At 38.6% G+C, this 17,299-nt stretch overlaps 1 protein-coding gene across 1 annotated transcript in view; it reads left to right on the top strand.

Annotated features, from left to right (window-relative positions):
* calcrla (calcitonin receptor-like a) overlaps nt 1-16,586 on the top strand; it is a 41,109-nt gene extending 24,523 nt beyond the window's left edge. The window contains exons 2-13 of the mRNA XM_056424252.1: nt 1,982-2,076; nt 3,006-3,162; nt 3,357-3,467; nt 4,227-4,339; nt 4,867-4,958; nt 5,057-5,183; nt 5,278-5,431; nt 5,742-5,802; nt 6,994-7,060; nt 8,427-8,645; nt 9,132-9,173; nt 13,692-16,586. Coding sequence (XP_056280227.1) covers nt 2,017-2,076; nt 3,006-3,162; nt 3,357-3,467; nt 4,227-4,339; nt 4,867-4,958; nt 5,057-5,183; nt 5,278-5,431; nt 5,742-5,802; nt 6,994-7,060; nt 8,427-8,645; nt 9,132-9,173; nt 13,692-13,913 — 1,425 coding nt within the window. The 5' untranslated portion in view covers nt 1,982-2,016 and the 3' untranslated portion in view covers nt 13,914-16,586. The remainder of the gene's footprint in view (nt 1-1,981; nt 2,077-3,005; nt 3,163-3,356; nt 3,468-4,226; nt 4,340-4,866; nt 4,959-5,056; nt 5,184-5,277; nt 5,432-5,741; nt 5,803-6,993; nt 7,061-8,426; nt 8,646-9,131; nt 9,174-13,691) is intronic.
* The last annotated feature ends 713 nt before the right edge of the window (nt 16,587-17,299 follow it).

The raw sequence follows: 17,299 nt of genomic DNA, 5'->3' as shown, positions 1-17,299 counted from the left end.
CTCCATTAATATTGCACACTTAGAACCATTTAAAGGTATTTATTTCAAATAACTTCTATAAAAATAAGTTTTGTGAACGTGGTACTTCTCTGCAAACCTGTTGAATTTTGACATTTGTCAAAATGTTTTTTTTCGTGAATATGCTCAGCTTGGTGTTAGCTTTCATAAACACACAACGCCACAGGGTAAAAGTGATAGTTTGGGTGTTGTGGATGCATTAATACCTACAGTTGACTAATTAAAGAAAAAGATAGGAGCCCCAACAAGATGCCCAGTGATGTAATGCCAACCTATAGACACAAAAGAAAAGCCCTCCAATGTAAATATATCGGAGTTTATGTGTACTTTATAGTTACAATATTTTGCTGATTGCTGTCTACTGACTATGGATTAATGCATGTTCATTAAATATATAGTTTATAGAGGCAACAACCTCACTCGTAACAAACTATGTGCATACAGAGTTGTAATACATTAAGTGTATCGGTCACACGGGATTCTTCAATGGGATTTTTGGATTAGAGTTGCTGAGGTTTTCCTTCTTTTTTTTTTTAGGACATCAAACACGGCATAAAAACAACTTTATGTTTGTATGCTTAGGCCCCTCCCCATCAATGCATTGACTAATAATTTCCTGTTGCAGAGTTTGTCTGTTTGTCTGCTCCATTCCACCTAATTTAATTATACTTGCGATATATCGCAAATGCAAGTCACGACCTTTGGCGTTGTTGAATGTCAAGAGATGTAACTCACTCCTAAAGGCATGCAGTGACATGTTCACGTTCTCTCTCTCCAACTCCCATCCAATGAACCTTTGTATTGGTATAAAACTCTTGCTTCCTGTGATACATTTAGGAGTTTCTAGAACCATCTGAACAAAGAGAGCCGGTGCGATTGCAGACCTCCTTCGATAGTTGCGCTTTAGCTGTCGCTGCAGGCTTAACGTACCTGTTCTGCAAAGCAGATTAGTCCTGCAGCTTTAAACCCAAACTACTTTCTGGGATTCTGCTTTTGACGAGACACGCACCCACTAAACCAAAGCTGCCACATTGGAGAATCGATTGATAATGGAGGTCCAAAAGGGAAGACGTGGCTCTCTTTTGTCATCTCAGCTGTGCTTCCATGACTTCCATGTCAGGGAACTGAACCCTCTGAGGTCGATGGGGTTCTTCCGTTGGGCTAATTTCAGCTGTGTTGTCCGATCGCCGAACCAAAATACTGTAAAACAGACTTAACATGGACGGTCTTGTGTTCCTTTGAAGAAAAAAAACTCAATTGAACTCCCTGTTCCGAAAATAAATCCAGTTTAAAATCTCCCACAAAGCCCTCCATGACATCGCCCCCTCATTCCTCACTGGTTTCCTACACTATATACTCCATCCTGCATCCCTCACATCTCACCCATCTCAATCGCCAAGCACCGGACCCCCCCCCCCCCCTGACATTCTCACCCCCACTGCTTCCATAACTGCACTCAAAGCCCACCTGTTTAAACATGCTTTTAATCTGGTCAATTAGCCCCCCCCCCCTTCTTCCTCTTTCATCATCGTAGTGGCTTTTACACTTGTTTTATTTGTCTTTACTTTCTCCATCACTCTTTTTATTTCCACACAAAGTGCCTTTTGAGAATCCTTTTTTTAAAAGCGCAGTTCAAATAATATGGAGTATTAATTAATTACTTAATTGGTAACTTGCTGATCTATCAGCTGCTTGTCGTTCCCACTAAGATGGTTTTGAACGTTACGGGTGACGTTTACAACTTTACCAAAAACTGCAATCTATGGATGTTAAAAATAAGTTTGTGTGTGTGTGTGTGTGTACGGGCTTCCCCTGTCCTAATGGACTCCACATGCGAAGGCCAATGCTGGAGCAACATTTCAGTTGATTAGAACCACAACAGTAGGAGAGACGAGGAGCGTCATCAACTGGCCTTTGTTTCTGCTTCAATAACAACGCTCTATATTTCATTCTCCGTTTCCAGATCATAAATCATCGTTTGACGCGGCCAAAAGGAAGATGGACACCATGGCGTGGAGCGGGATGGTGGCACTCATCCTGCTGTGTGATCTGACCAAGGTGGGACAGCCTGCATGCAATTGGGCAAATACTGAGAACTAACTAAGAATACTCCGTTTATTCAACGTACCCGTTTGAATCAACTGTAAAGGGAAAACAGAAAACTGGTCATAGTCAATGTTAGTAATGTTACAGCTGTGGACGGATAAATCAGAAGACGCGTTAGCTCCTGTAGCTCATCTTGCCGTCTCTTGATTTAAAGTGAATGGTATTAGTAGTGTAAACCTTTTTTACACATATTTGCATTTAAAGAAATTATAACAAAGCATTTGTTTCAACAAAACAGTTTGCAGTCCTTTTAAAAAGCATTCAGGCAGTTGATAGTAATATTTTAATATGATAATACAAATACAAGTAATGTCTATAACATTAAATAATGACACCGTGATATTTTTTGAGGTGTTTATCATAACACGAATCTGTTGCAACACAAATTCTTAGTTAGTAGAAACTTTTTAAATTATGCATTTCTGGGGAAAAAGCAACGCAATGGGTTTCTATTCAACCGTGGCTTATTTTGGGGTTATTTAGACTGAATTATGTTAGTTTCGGTTCACGTCGGGGAGGATTTTGCGAAGGATTTATAGAAGTTGCTTCAGTATCTGCGGTCTGAGATAAAATATCTGTTTGGCAATACTTCTGCAGAGATGTCATATTTTTTCCGTGAAGCGCAAAATGGATTAAATGGAAAGCTTGTGTATGTTGGACTTCCTTTCCTGGTGTTCCAAGTAGGCTCTAATGGATGGTCCCATAGAGTCAGGATACACAAACGAAATTGGGTCCAGACAAATGCTTGCACGCAACAACAAAAACACGTTTCTTCCAGAATGAATCTCAGCGGTCAAAGACTCTGAAATAATATTTATTTTCTGATCAAAACATCCTTTGATTTAAAAATCCGGCTTCCTCTCCCCTTTTTTCCTCTGCAGGTTTTCGTGAAGGCGAGCCTGGAGTTGAACGAAACCCACCAGCAGCAGCATCCGATCAACGTCTACCACGAGATCAAACTCACCAGGAACAAGATCATCACGGCACAGTTCGAGTGCTATCAGAAGATAATGAAAGACGAGCCCGAGGAACGGCAAGGTAGCGCGTGAGGTTTCGTGACTCGGAACCGTCGAGAGGAATCGGAAGACACTGGTCGCATTGGGCTTAGTGTAGAAGGACAACATCCATTAGACTGCATAATAGTATATAACAGTAATAATATCTCTGTGCTAAATAATAAGTAAAACAATTATTTCATACTTATATTTATTGATTTTTCCTGTGGTTTTTAGAGCCCATGTGTAATCGCACTTGGGACGGCTGGCTGTGTTGGGACGACACCGACGCCGGTGTGAACTCGGAGCAGCACTGCCCCGACTACTTCCAGGATTTTGATCCTTCAGGTAAAAAAAAAAATCGGTGCCAGTGGAGAACCACTGCCCAGACCAGTGGAGAACCACCTGTCTCAACTGTGACAAAGCTTTTAACAAAGTTAATGTAATAATGTTTGTTTGATCTTTGATAAAGTAATGTGGGTTAAAATAAAGTAGCTCATAAGGTGCATTTTCCCCCCAAGGATTTTTTGTTTTGTTTTTTGTATCGCATCTTCCAGAAAGTTGGGGTGTCCTCACAAAGACCATTCAATTAAAAAATTTAATTATATGTCATTCAGCTAACGCTTTTATCCAAAGTGATTTACAATCATGTCACATTCATACACCGTAGGCGTAGACACAGCTACAGGGAGCAATTTGGGTTAAGTGTCTTGCTCAAGGACACATCGACTAGGGCGGGAATTGAATCACCAACCCCCTGATTGAAAGACGGACCTGCGAACCACTGACTCAGAGTCTTCCTAAATAATAGTCCAATAATATATTATATAGATATTCTGGCTATACAAAAACTGCAATTTCCATAAAATGTTGTGAAAGGATTAATTAGGTCGAAGTAAAATTACTTTTTTAAGGTATATAAAACAAAACAAATCATTATTTTTGTTAACAATATAACACAAATCTAAATAATAATTGGCGAACTTTCTTAAGTACGGTTACATCCAAGGAGAAAAATATCCTCCAAGAAGCAGTCTCTACAGGATTGTGGTACGTCACAGCTATCTGGGGCGCCTCGTCTTCTCACCTTTCATTCCTCACCCGCAGAGATCGTCACAAAGATCTGCACCGACAGCGGTCATTGGTTCCTGCATCCGGAGAGCAACCGGACGTGGACCAACTTCACACGCTGCAACGAGCACACCAACGAAGGCAGAATGGTAGGTTCACTCCATGACGCGCCACCGAATGGATAGAAAATGAAAGATCCTGGATCTGTGGACGGTTGCGGTAGAACGATCCTCAATCTGTGGACGGTTGCGGTAGAACGATCCTGGATCTGTGGACGGTTGCGGTAGATACGATATGACAAAAGGGATAGCGAGAGGTCACTAATGTCCATATCGCATGCGGTGCGTGGCGGCAGTAGAGATTGAATTCTCACACGAGGCATTTTACTTTAATACGCAGCTTTACACGAGTGTCACGCTCATGTTGTCTGAAATGTGCAGTGTTGGTGAGGCAGAAAAAAGCGACTGGAATGATCCACGGGATGGCAATTGATGAAAGGATGAGGGCTCCTCGTGATAATGAACTCAAAATCCTCGTTTAACATGATTGTACCGTCGTCCTCACGTCAATGGCCGTAGGAGTAGAGGATATGAGTCGTCTTCCAAGAGCACATTAGTATCGTCGTTAGGAGATCCAGATAATCTAATCTGTGTCACATTTCTTTTTTCCCATCCAGACCGCAATGAATCTTTTCTACTTAGCCCTCATAGGACACGGCCTGTCGCTGACCTCCCTCTTCGTCTCCCTCGGGATATTCTTCCATTTCAAGTGAGTCAACGGACCTCGTCTTCGGCGCGCCTCGCGGACCGACTGCACGGATGACTAGCGTCGAGATTTTAATGATGTCTTTTTCGTCATTCTTGCAGGAGTTTGAGTTGCCAGAGGATCACGCTTCATAAAAACCTCTTCTTCTCCTTCATCCTGAACTCTGTGGTCACCATCGTTTGGTTGACGGCGGTGGCAAACAACCAGGAGCTGGTCCAGAGGAATCCAGTGAGTTTATCTACTCAGTTATTTTAGCATTTCCATTTATTTAAAATGTCCCAAGCGGCCACATTATTGACGTGTGCATGTTCTCGCTCCTCAGACCAGCTGTAAAGTGTCCCAGTTCATTCATCTCTACCTGTTTGGTTGCAATTACTTCTGGATGCTGTGTGAGGGAATCTACCTGCACACTCTCATCGTGGTGGCGGTGTTTGCCGAGAAGCAGCACCTGATGTGGTACTACATGTTAGGCTGGGGTAAGTCGGGACGACGTGTACATTTTTACAGAGTTAAATCAGAGTAAAGTCTCTTAATTATAGTTTATTACAACGGAGAAAACAAGGTTTGGTGTACCTTCTCATGGCTGAGATGTAAATATAGGACGTGTAAGCACAAGGCTACAATAGGAATGTGTTCTTTAAAGGAGGTGTGATTGGAAGACTTAAAGGGCCAGTGGGACGCATTTCTGGGGATCTATAAGCAGAAATTTAATATACATTTATTTTCAGCTGTATATTTGTTCATGTTTAATCACCTGACACTTTTTTATTTTCATTTATTTGGCAGGTTTTCCTCTCATTCCAGCTATCATGCATGCCGTTGCTCGGAGCTACTACTACAACGACAAGTAAGCGTTAATGTGCATTATCCATGATGGTTAATAGTTCAAGTTTAAAATAATATAATTCGAATCAAAAAATAGACTAAAGTAAGATCAAATACAATTTATTAAAGTGATTAAAATCCTGCTTACAAGGTTCGTACGGTCATGGAAAAGTCATGGAAAAGTCATGGAATTTGTAAATGGTTATTTCCAGGCCTGGAAAAGTCCTGAAAAAAATTTAAATACCCAAAGATTTGGAAAAGTCATGGAAATCTGTTACATTCATATGTTCATTTACGCTGAGTTCTAAATAATGAATAATATAAGCCGGCATACGCTCTACTCACACATTTTTCGCACTGCAAGTGAACCAGTGTCAAAAACACACCAGGGCAGAGGGCAAAACTGCCCCTAAGAAATATAATGTTGCCCCTGATATCACCAGGAGAGGGGCAACAAATGCCCACATAATTTAGATAATTTACTAGCATTTTGTTGTTGTTCTTTGTTGTGTCTGTCCCATCTGTATTACATGTACTAGGTAGGTACAAAATATATATAATTTGCAATGATAAAAAATCTAAAAAAGTTCTAATTGTTAATAGTTGTTTAATAAAAAATAACCACAAATAAATAAGAATACAATTTAATATGATTGTCTGATTTATGTTTTCTGTTTGTATAAAAAATCTAAGAAAACACTTTGAATCTGTAGAATACTGCTTAATAGTCTTATTATTGCCATTTTTATGACAATTGTTCATATACTGTAGGCCTAAATAAGTATATTTATCATTTTTGAACAAAGGTTAAATATTATTTCAGAAGTTTAAAAAAAGTTCCCCCAATTTCTTTTTAAATGCCCCTGGATTTCAGTCAGTGAGGGGAAAAAATCGCCCCCTAAAAAATATGTAAATGTCCTACCCTGCAGTGAACGCAACATTCCAAAAATGTTTGGTCGTGGAAATGTGGTTTAAAGTCCTGGGCACCCATTTAATTGAATGATTGAGAAACATAATATTACAGTAAAAATCATAATATATTCTGTATATATGAAAAAGAAAAACAGTTAATCAATCCCTCCACTAAGCTGTGGAGGCCAATTCATTTATCATTAAAGCCACTGATCTGCATCGTAGGTCAGCGGTCACATGACGCAGCGACGCCACCGTGTTCACGTATATCTCTGTTGTCGCTCTCTCTTCTCGGCTGTAGCTGTTGGATCAGCTCCAAAACGTCGCTGCTCTACATCATACACGGCCCCATCTGCGCTGCTCTGTTGGTACGTCCATAATAACGTATATTTACTCCATAATTATCTTGCAGTGAACGACAACACCAACGGGTTGTGTTGGCCGCCTTCTTCTGAGTGGACACTATGGGGTGGGGTCTGAAACCAGGACATGTTTTCGTAGCGTGCATAATTGCCTCTTGAGATCCTTGTCGGCCCCGGTGTCGATCCACCCACTGGTCCCCAGGCCCGTGTTACATTCTAGGAATTCACCTAATCGGCACGGCTGGGAAACGCTTCAGAAGAAGCTGGTCCCGGAGCGCTGTCGCAGGACTAAATGTTCAGCGCTTGAACAAAGATGGTTTATATGCCCCCCACACACACACACAATATATATAGGTCTTGGTGTTGTTCTGCTCAGAATGGATTTTTTTTTGCTTAAAATTTATTTGCACTGGACCTTTTAGTAATGAGTTAGGCTATGCCATATTAATATATACAGTATGTATATTAATATATATATATTAATAATATATGTAACTCATATATACAGGACTGTCTCAGAAAATTAGAATATTGTGATAAAGTTCTTTATTTTCTGTAATGCAATTAAAAAAACAAAAATGTCATGCATTCTGGATTCATTACAAATCAACTGAAATATTGCAAGCCTTTTATTTTTTTAAATATTGCTGATTATGGCTTACAGCTTAAGAAAACTCTAAAATCCTATCTCATAAAATTTTAATATTTCCTCAGACCAAGTTAAAAAAAAGATTTATAACAGCTGAGTGTTTGTCAAGGCTCAGGAAACCCTTGCAGGTGTTTCGAGTTAATTAGACAATTCAAGTGATTTGTTTAATACCCTACTAGTATACTTTTTCATGATATTCTAATATTTAGAGATAGGATATTTGAGTTTTCTTAAGCTGTAAGCCATAATCAGCAATATTAAAAGAATAAAAGGCTTGCAATATTTCAGTTGATTTGTAATGAATCCAGAATGCATGACATTTTTTTTTTTTAATTGCATTACAGAAAATAAAGAACTTCATCACAATATTCTAATTTTCTGAGACAGTCCTGTATATTAGTTATATTATATATATTAATAATATACATAAATAATATATATAAATTATATATATATAAACAATATATATATTATTTATATTTATATATAATTGTAATATATATATATATATAATATTAATATATAATATATATATATAATATTTATATATTATTGTACTACTGCATTGTCTGTCATGAGTCTTATTTATACTTTCCATTGGTCTTTATTTTAAGGTCTGTAGAGGGTGACATTTAAACTCTATCTTTAGTAAGTCGTTACACAGCTGAAGCCATGGCATCACACCAGTTTACTGATGCCCTCTCTGCTGCTGTCGCCCCGTAGGTCAACCTGTTCTTTCTGCTGAACATTGTGCGAGTGCTCATCACCAAACTGAAGGTCACCCACCAAACGGAGTCCAGCCTCTACATGAAAGCCGTGAGGGCCACGCTCATCCTGGTGCCTCTCCTGGGGATCCAGTACGTCCTGCTGCCCTACAAGCCGGAGGGACGGGTGTCCTCTGAGATCTACGACTACATTATGCACATCCTGATGCATTACCAGGTGAGACGGGGACCGCTGCGAAGCTTTGGACTTGTCCAGACACCGACATATTTTTAGATCGCCAGTCAAAGAGTTTACAGTCTGCTGAACTGTCTCTGCACTGTTGTCCTTGTACCATTTAGTTATGAAACGTGGTTGCATGTCAACGACTCCTTGTTGGCCTGGACATAAATCCCCATCTTAACTTGGCCTCTGACCAGGCTTTGTTTATGTTGTAGCGCAGGGAAGAACATCAGGAAGGCAGGCAGGAATTATCTGGGGGGGGGGGGGGTGATGAAATCAGCTGGATGTTTGGTGAGGTGTTATCTGATCATCCTGAGCCGTCCCAGCCGTGGGCGGTGTGGGAAGAGCGTCTCGAACAACGGGCTGAATTTGTACTCAAAATTAAAATACCACCTTACAGACAAGTAGATGTCACTGTTTATGCTTAAAACAGGTTATTTTAGTAATTATCTTTATTCATGCGTTTCGTTTTCTATATTTCAGGGTCTGCTGGTGGCCACCATATTCTGCTTTTTCAACGGAGAAGTAAGTAATTTGTCTATCCGTTTAAACTCGTGGATTAATCAGTCGGGTTTCCTCCTGCTCTCCTTCCTCCCGTCTGCTCCTCCGATCCACAGAGGAACGGAGGGGCGACGTGTCGGGTGACACGGCGCGGAAAGAACTCGTCACACGAAACCTTCAACGTGATTTGTCAATCCGTTTGTCTGTCAACATTTAGCGAAAAATGTGCCTCATTGAATAGAGCTGAGATTGTTCTGGAATGTTTGATGTATAACACATGGGGGTGTGTCATATGCAAAAGACTTTAAAAGGTGAATTTACATTTTTTTGTAAAATGGAGAAAATGCCCCCAGCCTCCAGAGGGTTAACGTGACATATTTGAATGTCAGTCAGTTTACCAAGGCCACTGGTTCTGCTGTTGTTCAATGTTAAAGATGACAGGACCAATGGGGTCTCAATATACTTCTTTTTTTTTACTAATCTGGATGTTTCACTGAAGAAACAATTTATCATCCACAATATTAAATACCTCGCTGGCACTTTATAGGTAGGAGCCTCTTTGAAAACACAGCTCTGTGTGAAGTTTTGTCTTTAAAAAGTAGAAAAAACTACTTTTAATCACGATTAATGAATTTCAAAATGTGCGATTAATTAGTTAATTTTTTTTAATCGATTGACAGTCCTAATATACACTACCGTTCAAAAGTTTGGGGTCACCCAGACAATTTCGTGTCTTCCATGAAAACTCACACTTTTATTTATCAAATGAATTGAAAATTTCATAGAACATATATTCAAGACATTGACAAGGTTAGAAATAATGATTAATATTTGAAGTATTAATTTTGTTCTTCAAATTCAAGCTCAAAGGAAGGCCAGTTGTATAGCTTATATCACCAGCATAACTGTTTTCAGCTGTGCTAACATAATTGCACAAGGGTTTTCTAATCATCCATTAGTCTTCTAAGGCGATTAGCAAACACAATGTACCATTAGAACACTGGAGTGATAGTTGATGGAAATGTCTTCTAAGGCGATTAGCAAACACAATGTACCATTAGAACACTGGAGTGATAGTTGATGGAAATGGGCCTCTATACACCTATGGAGAAATTTCATTAGAAACCAGACACTTCCACCTTGAATATTAATTTACCACATTAACAATGTATAGTGTGTATTTTTGATTAATTTAATGTTATCTTTATTGAAAAAACAATGCTTTTCTTTGAAAAATAAAGACATTTCTAAGTGACCCCAAACTTTTGAATGGTAGTGTATATCTAAACACACAACAGTTCAAAAGTTCCAAGTAAACTCACTTTTATTCATCAAATTAATTGCAAAAAGAAAATATATTCAAGACATTGACAAGGTTATAAATAATGATTTTTATTGTAAATATTAATGTTGTTCTTCAACCTTGTGGCTCAAAGGAAAGCCAGTTTTATAGCTTCTCTCACCAGCATAACTGTTTTCAGCTGCGCTCACATAAAAAAGTGTTTCCAAGGGCTTTCTACCCCTCCGTTAGTCTTCTAAGGTGATAACACAATGTACCATTAGAACACTGGAGATGGGCCTCTACACACCTCTGTAGAGACTTCATTAAACACCAGAGAATAGTCATTTACCACATTAACTATGTAGAGAGTGTATTTATAATTAATTTAATGTTATCTTCATTAAAAAAAGTGCTTTTCTTTGAAAAATAAGGACATTTCTCGGTGACCCCAAGCTTTAGAACGGTAGTGTATATATTTAGACCTGCATACACACATCCACACTTCCTCTTCGTAATGAAGGATAGAGGAGGCAGCTTCCTCTGCGTGACCCTGTGAGCAGGATGGTGGATAAGCGGAAAGTCTTGATAAGCTCAGTATTCCCTTTGCTGTGGACTAAAGATTCATTACTGTTGGCAAACAGCCAGAGGATCGTACACTGATTGCTCTCAATTATTCTTTTATTTTTATTTTTTAAATGGTTTATTTAATAAGGGACAGTGCACATTGATAAAAACATTGCAGTAAATGTGCCAGAGTTAGCCAAGAGGCTATTTTTCATCTGTAGTCCCAATGTTGCTGTTGTTAAGAACAAACCTAAAAACATAAGATTACAAATACAATCTACAGATAAAGCAAATAAAATAAGGGAGAACAATGTTAAAATGGACAGAATAAAAACATAATGTCAGAGATACAACGTAAAAGCTTATAGACTAAATGTGATATATAACTGCAAACAGGTTGATTGATCTGCATACAAAATAACTTGTCTTTGCCGGAAATGAATGTCTTACAAGAGCCAATGTAGCGTGTTAATAAGGTTAACACATAGTTAATACAGCTGTCTCGTATGATTTGTGTATAAACCTGGGCTTATTATTAGGGCTGTGAAACGATTAAAATTTGTAATCGGGTTAATCACAGGTTTTTGTGGATTAATCATGATTAATCACATATTACCAATATTCTCGGTATATTTTGTGAGAACATAGAGATTTATGACAAAAGACGGATATATACATTTATACATTCTTCTATACAATGGTGCTGCAACTCAGCAGTTATTTAGCAGTTTTCTTCCATATGGAACATTAATACATCTTCATCCTAAACAGAATGTTTAACCCTTCTGTTACCTTTCGGGTCAATTTGACCCCAGGCTGTTTTTCACTGTGTCAAACATATCAGAAATATCAACTTTTTTATTTATTTAAAGGGCTATTTAGGTAGTGAACAAACAAACATAAAGTACCTCACACTTAAACTTGGGAAGCAATATTAATTCTAATAATTTTCTGGAGGTTTTAATTGCTGGGGTCAAATTGACCCCGAGGGTAAAATATGTTAGTAAATGTAAAGGTAACAGGAGGGTTAAACAGAGCATTTTTCTCTTGTTTGTCAACCATTAACTCCACCATGATACAATCTAAAGGTGGACAGATTGACAAGTGACTTTTTTTTGCTCGGTCCCGATGCGCGCACACGGAGCTCTGACGCGCCAGACGGAGATCGATAAGTGTTAACGCAACGCGTAGAGACAGAAATGACATGCTGCTGTGGAGATACGATCAACAACAGACGTTTAGTTTAATAAAAGAACAAAGACGTGCTCTAGAGAACATGTCAGGGGCGGGCCAATCTCTTTAATGTCATGCGATCTACCAACACTACGCCGCGATCGACTGGCAGGTCGCGATCGACGTGTTGAGACCCTGATCTACAGGAAGTAAAAGTCGTAACAAGGTTTCCGGAGGTGAACCTGCGGAAGGATCATTACCGATGAACAGACCGTCTGCATGAGAGCGGACAGAGTTCAGATTGAAGTGGTGTATTGGAAGCTTATTTTGCAAGTGACTTTTTTTTCGTCCCGACGACCAACAACAGACAGATTGGAAGCTCATTCTGCGCATGCGTTAAATGCGTTAAAAAAAAATAACTAGTTAAACCTGTAATTGAATTAACTGAGTTAACGCGTTATTTTTCACAGCACTACTTATTATACAAAGTATAATCACCAGTCTCATGTATGTGCATTAAGTACCGAGCTAGCTGGTATTTAGCCGAGTTTAGCATCCAGTTAATAAGCACACATTAACTTTTTACATTGTATGTTTGTGGACCATTAAGCTGAAGAGTGGTAGCGTGTTAATTTAGTCAGTTATGTTTTGTTTTCTTTGTACCGAGCCAAGTTAGCCATTAGCCCTTGCTTCCAGGTTGTATGCTAAGCTAACCCCGTATCAGCTCGAGCCCCCAGACGTCAGCACAGGGCTCGGCATGGTGTTCATTGGCACCTGAGAGTCATTTAAATGTCTTCCTTCTGACAAACAAACAAGTGGCGAGGGATCAATCATGTAAAGAAAACGTTTAGCCTAGTTATGTTAAACTGTTAGCCTAGTTCAGCTAAGAAAATTAATATTTTGTTGCAGGGGGAAATTGTCATCTCATTGGATGAAGACATTTGTAATCTCTTTTTGAGGATATAGACAAATATTGTTATACTTTACACAACTCTGCGCTTCATTCTTTGAGCAGTTTCGAGTGTTTTACATCATTTTTTTGGGTGTAAAGTCATCCTCACCTCACCATATGTCTGCGCTAAAACAATTCCCAGTTAAAAAAACAGGTGTTTTTTGATTAACTACATAGGGAACTAGTGCAAAAACACCTGTTGTTCTGTGAGTTAAAGATATCTTTTAGATTCAGTCCACGACTAACCTTAAAACTTAATCGGGCTAGGAGTGTAAAGTGCCTATAGCCAAGATAAAGAATCAGATTCCTTTCATTTCCAAATTGCTTTACTTTGTCTGATCGATTAATATAATTATTTGACTTTGTCCACAAATGTACCTGAACGTATAAGTCCCATAGCCTGTAACCCCACATTGGGTGGGTGGGTCGGGAAAGTATGAATCCTCTTCCCTGGTGGGATAAAAAACTTTATTTCCCTAAATGTGTCACTTTAACTTTAAATGCATAAAGCGTGTCTTAACGAATGATTCACGTCCCATTTAACATGCGACATGTGATTTTCTCCGGTTAGGTCCAAGCGCTTCTGAGGAGGCACTGGAACCAGTATCACATACAGTTCGGAAGCAGCGTCGGAAACCACTCGGACGCCCTGCGCTCCGCCTCCTACACGGCGACCTCCATCACGGAGGTGCAGGGTTGCTACAGCATTGACAGCCACACGGAACACATGAACGGCAAGGGCTGCCACGAGGCCGACGCCGCCATCTTAAAGTCCGACAGTCCTTTCGCCTGACCCCAGTGCCCCTCCCCCGTCGCCCCCATTCCCCCCCTTTTTTAAACTGCAGCATGTTTGGGGCGCGGTGTCAAACAGGGGAAACTCGCCCCTTCTTTTAGAGACAATGGCGGAAGCAATGAGCGAGGAAATGGATTGTGTACCCGGGCTCTCAACCGCCTGAAGGAAACCGCCACCTCTCGAACCTTTCAACGGTACCGTACGGTGAGCTCGATGCAAATATTCCTGCGCTGCATTTCAACCACAATTTAACACCGAACTGCTTCACATGACCTAAGATGCCATTCTGATAATCACAGTGTTGTTGCAAATCGTTCTGCCTAAAAGTAATTGTTTTAAATGAATGAATATTACCTTATTAACTATCCTTTTAAAAATCATATTGTGCGCACACAAAAAAAGCCTTTGGTTCCACTGTAAATTTCTTTTTTTAAATGGTAAGTGCCAAACCAAGAAATCCCTGCTTGATTCATTTATTTTCATTGTTTGTATTCAAAACTGAATTAGAACGAAGATAAGACGTCTAACAGGTGTTTAATAATATATGACAGCTATATTATACCTTTCACGTGTTAAACATAATTTATCTGAACGTATAATTGTTTATTGAATGGAAAAAGGAATAAATACCATACAGTATTTATTGAAGTTGACATGCTACATGTTTTTTCAAAATGTGTCAAATACGACTCGCTGCCAGCTTCATGTGAAAGTGCGATGTATTTCTTGTCTGTTTCGTTGTATGTTTCTACGTGTGCAGTTAATGCAGATGATTTACGTAATCATACCGTTAGCTTGCGAGCTTAATTTTTTAGAAATGTTATCATGCTCATGTTTCAGCTTGGTTAAGTGATCCTTGATGACCTGTGCATCCTGTAAACCACATGATAGGTTGTAATTTAACTTGTTGACACAATATTAATCACTGGCAAAGCCATCTTTAAATCACATGTACTCCAATATCCAACCATAACACTTGAATGTAACAGTGAAGTTAGAAGACTTGGCACTCAACAGACACGTATCACATTCCCCTTCACTGCTCTCTTTAGCCTTACTCCTCTGAGATTCTTTTGATATAACCACTCGATAAGCATTACCATGTGTTCAGACCGAAAACAGAACCGCGTTCAAAATGCAGGTAATGGAATATGATCCAGGAATTCCAGTTTGAGTTATACACACATGAATTTTAAAAGGATGCGTTTGGATTTTCCAGGTAATTTTTAATACAATATCCATATACTATCTAAAAGGTTATTGGTTGCTTAATTAATTCCCTCCGTCAGTCATTGGGAGCAGAAAAAACTGGAAAAGAAGTTCAGCCGATGCTAATGGTGTTAATCAAATCAAGTGAGTTGGTTCCTGCCAGCTGCTTGCTAATCAAAGACTTTTCGAATGTATCTTTCAATGTACAGCCAAAGGAGCAATCGGTGCACAAGCCCCTACGGAGTTTAGGCAACAAAACTACTTGGTAAGGTTGAAAACATCTGGGTTTGGGTTCAAATAACTACAGAAGAGGGGTCACTTAATTACGGAAGTCACGTGATACGATAACTTTGGAAGTAACCTTACCTAGTACTAACGTTACGTGACAAATATAACACCGTTTGGGCTAAAATAACTTTGGAAGTAATGTTATCTAGTGCGAACGTTACGATAACTTTGGGAGTAACGTTATCTAGTGTGGACGTTACGATAACTTTGAAAGTAACCTTAGCTAGTACTAACGTTACCTAGAACTAATGTTACGTGACAAATCAGACACCGTTTGGGCTAAAATAACTTTGGAAGTAACGTCACCTAGTACTAATAAAATGAATTGAATTGAATAGTACGGACGTTACGTGACTTATAAGACACCGTTTGGGCTGAAATAACTTTGAAAGTAACGTTACCTAGTGCGGCCGTTACAAATAAGACACCGTTTGGGCTAAAAATAACGTTACCTAGTACTGACGCTACCCACGCAAACTGAAGATTAAACCACCTGTACTGGCTCACAGTACAAATTGATGAGGTGCATTACTTTTTACTGTATGACAGCCGCCGTGCGTATTGTGTCTTTTTTTTACAGCGCTAATGTCAGTCTGAACACACACCTTATTCGGAGGTGATGATTTTATCGAGTCTCACAAGAAACTGCAAAAAAAATTAAAATTGTTCAGCAAAAAACATTCTTTGTAAAGCATTAAGCTGAAGCCGGCTGTGTGTAATCTGATGTAATATTTGTATTGTAATAGCGTGTCTGAGAAGAGGGGAAGTATGAACATATATGTGTGTGTGTATGCATGATTTATATATACAGTATTTACGAGTACCTTATACTCTGACGCATATTCAACCACGAGTGGAAGTTTTCCACATTTCTTTATTTTTTAATGTTCCAATCAGAAAGTCACAGGAGTCTATTCTCAGCAACAGGTGTCTTTATCACACGTACAGTATTTTTTTAATGTCATATCCGCGGGACAGTTTCTCCGTTTAATCTTAAAGACGGATATCGTGTATTGCTCCGATTTTCAAGCAAGCAATTTGTGTACATTGAAGTCTTCATAAAGTCATTTGTTGTGAAGCGATGCATCGTAATTTTTTTATGAATCTTCAAATTCATCACACCTATGGAAAAAGCCGGTGGCTTCTGGCAAATGCATTAAATCATTTGTGTTGTTTTGGTTGTGTACAGTATTTTGTGTGTGATATTTGAGTTTCACACGGCTCTCCAAGGGGTTGTGAAGTCCCCCGTGACATGTTGGTGACATGTTGTAAAGTACAACGAAAGCATCGAGTATTACTTGTAGATTTACTGTATTTATCTTTGTAGTCCTGCCACATTGACTCCTCACTGTTTGAATGAAACTGGTTGTTCTATATATATATAAATGTGTGTATATATTTGTGTCTATATATATATATATTTAAATGTGTATATAGATAAAAATGTGTATGTATATATATATATTTTATGTATACACATTTGTATATATATTTAAATGTGTATATATATAAACGTATATACACATATATTTTTATATAAATACCCGTTAAAATATATACATACGCATTTGTTTAAAATGTATATATTTAGACGTGTATATATATATATATAAACATGTACATACATACATTTATATATACATATGTTTACATATATACATACGATTATAAATATATACATCAGTTTGAAATGTATATACATACACATATATGTATGTACAAGTACAATGTGTCTTTTTTTAATTATTTCACTGATTTGGACAATGTTGCTATCTTGTATGTATCTGCATACTAATACAGTATAGCACAGCACCAGCTTGTTGTTTGTCTTTATTGGGAGACTTTACTAGACACTATTGCTCTTTGCACAGTCTTCTCTCATATGTTGC

The sequence above is a fragment of the Pseudoliparis swirei genome, chromosome 2 (assembly GCF_029220125.1).
Source record: "Pseudoliparis swirei isolate HS2019 ecotype Mariana Trench chromosome 2, NWPU_hadal_v1, whole genome shotgun sequence".
NCBI classification, from domain to species: domain Eukaryota; kingdom Metazoa; phylum Chordata; class Actinopteri; order Perciformes; family Liparidae; genus Pseudoliparis; species Pseudoliparis swirei.
This window is presented reverse-complemented; position numbering and strand designations above follow the sequence as displayed.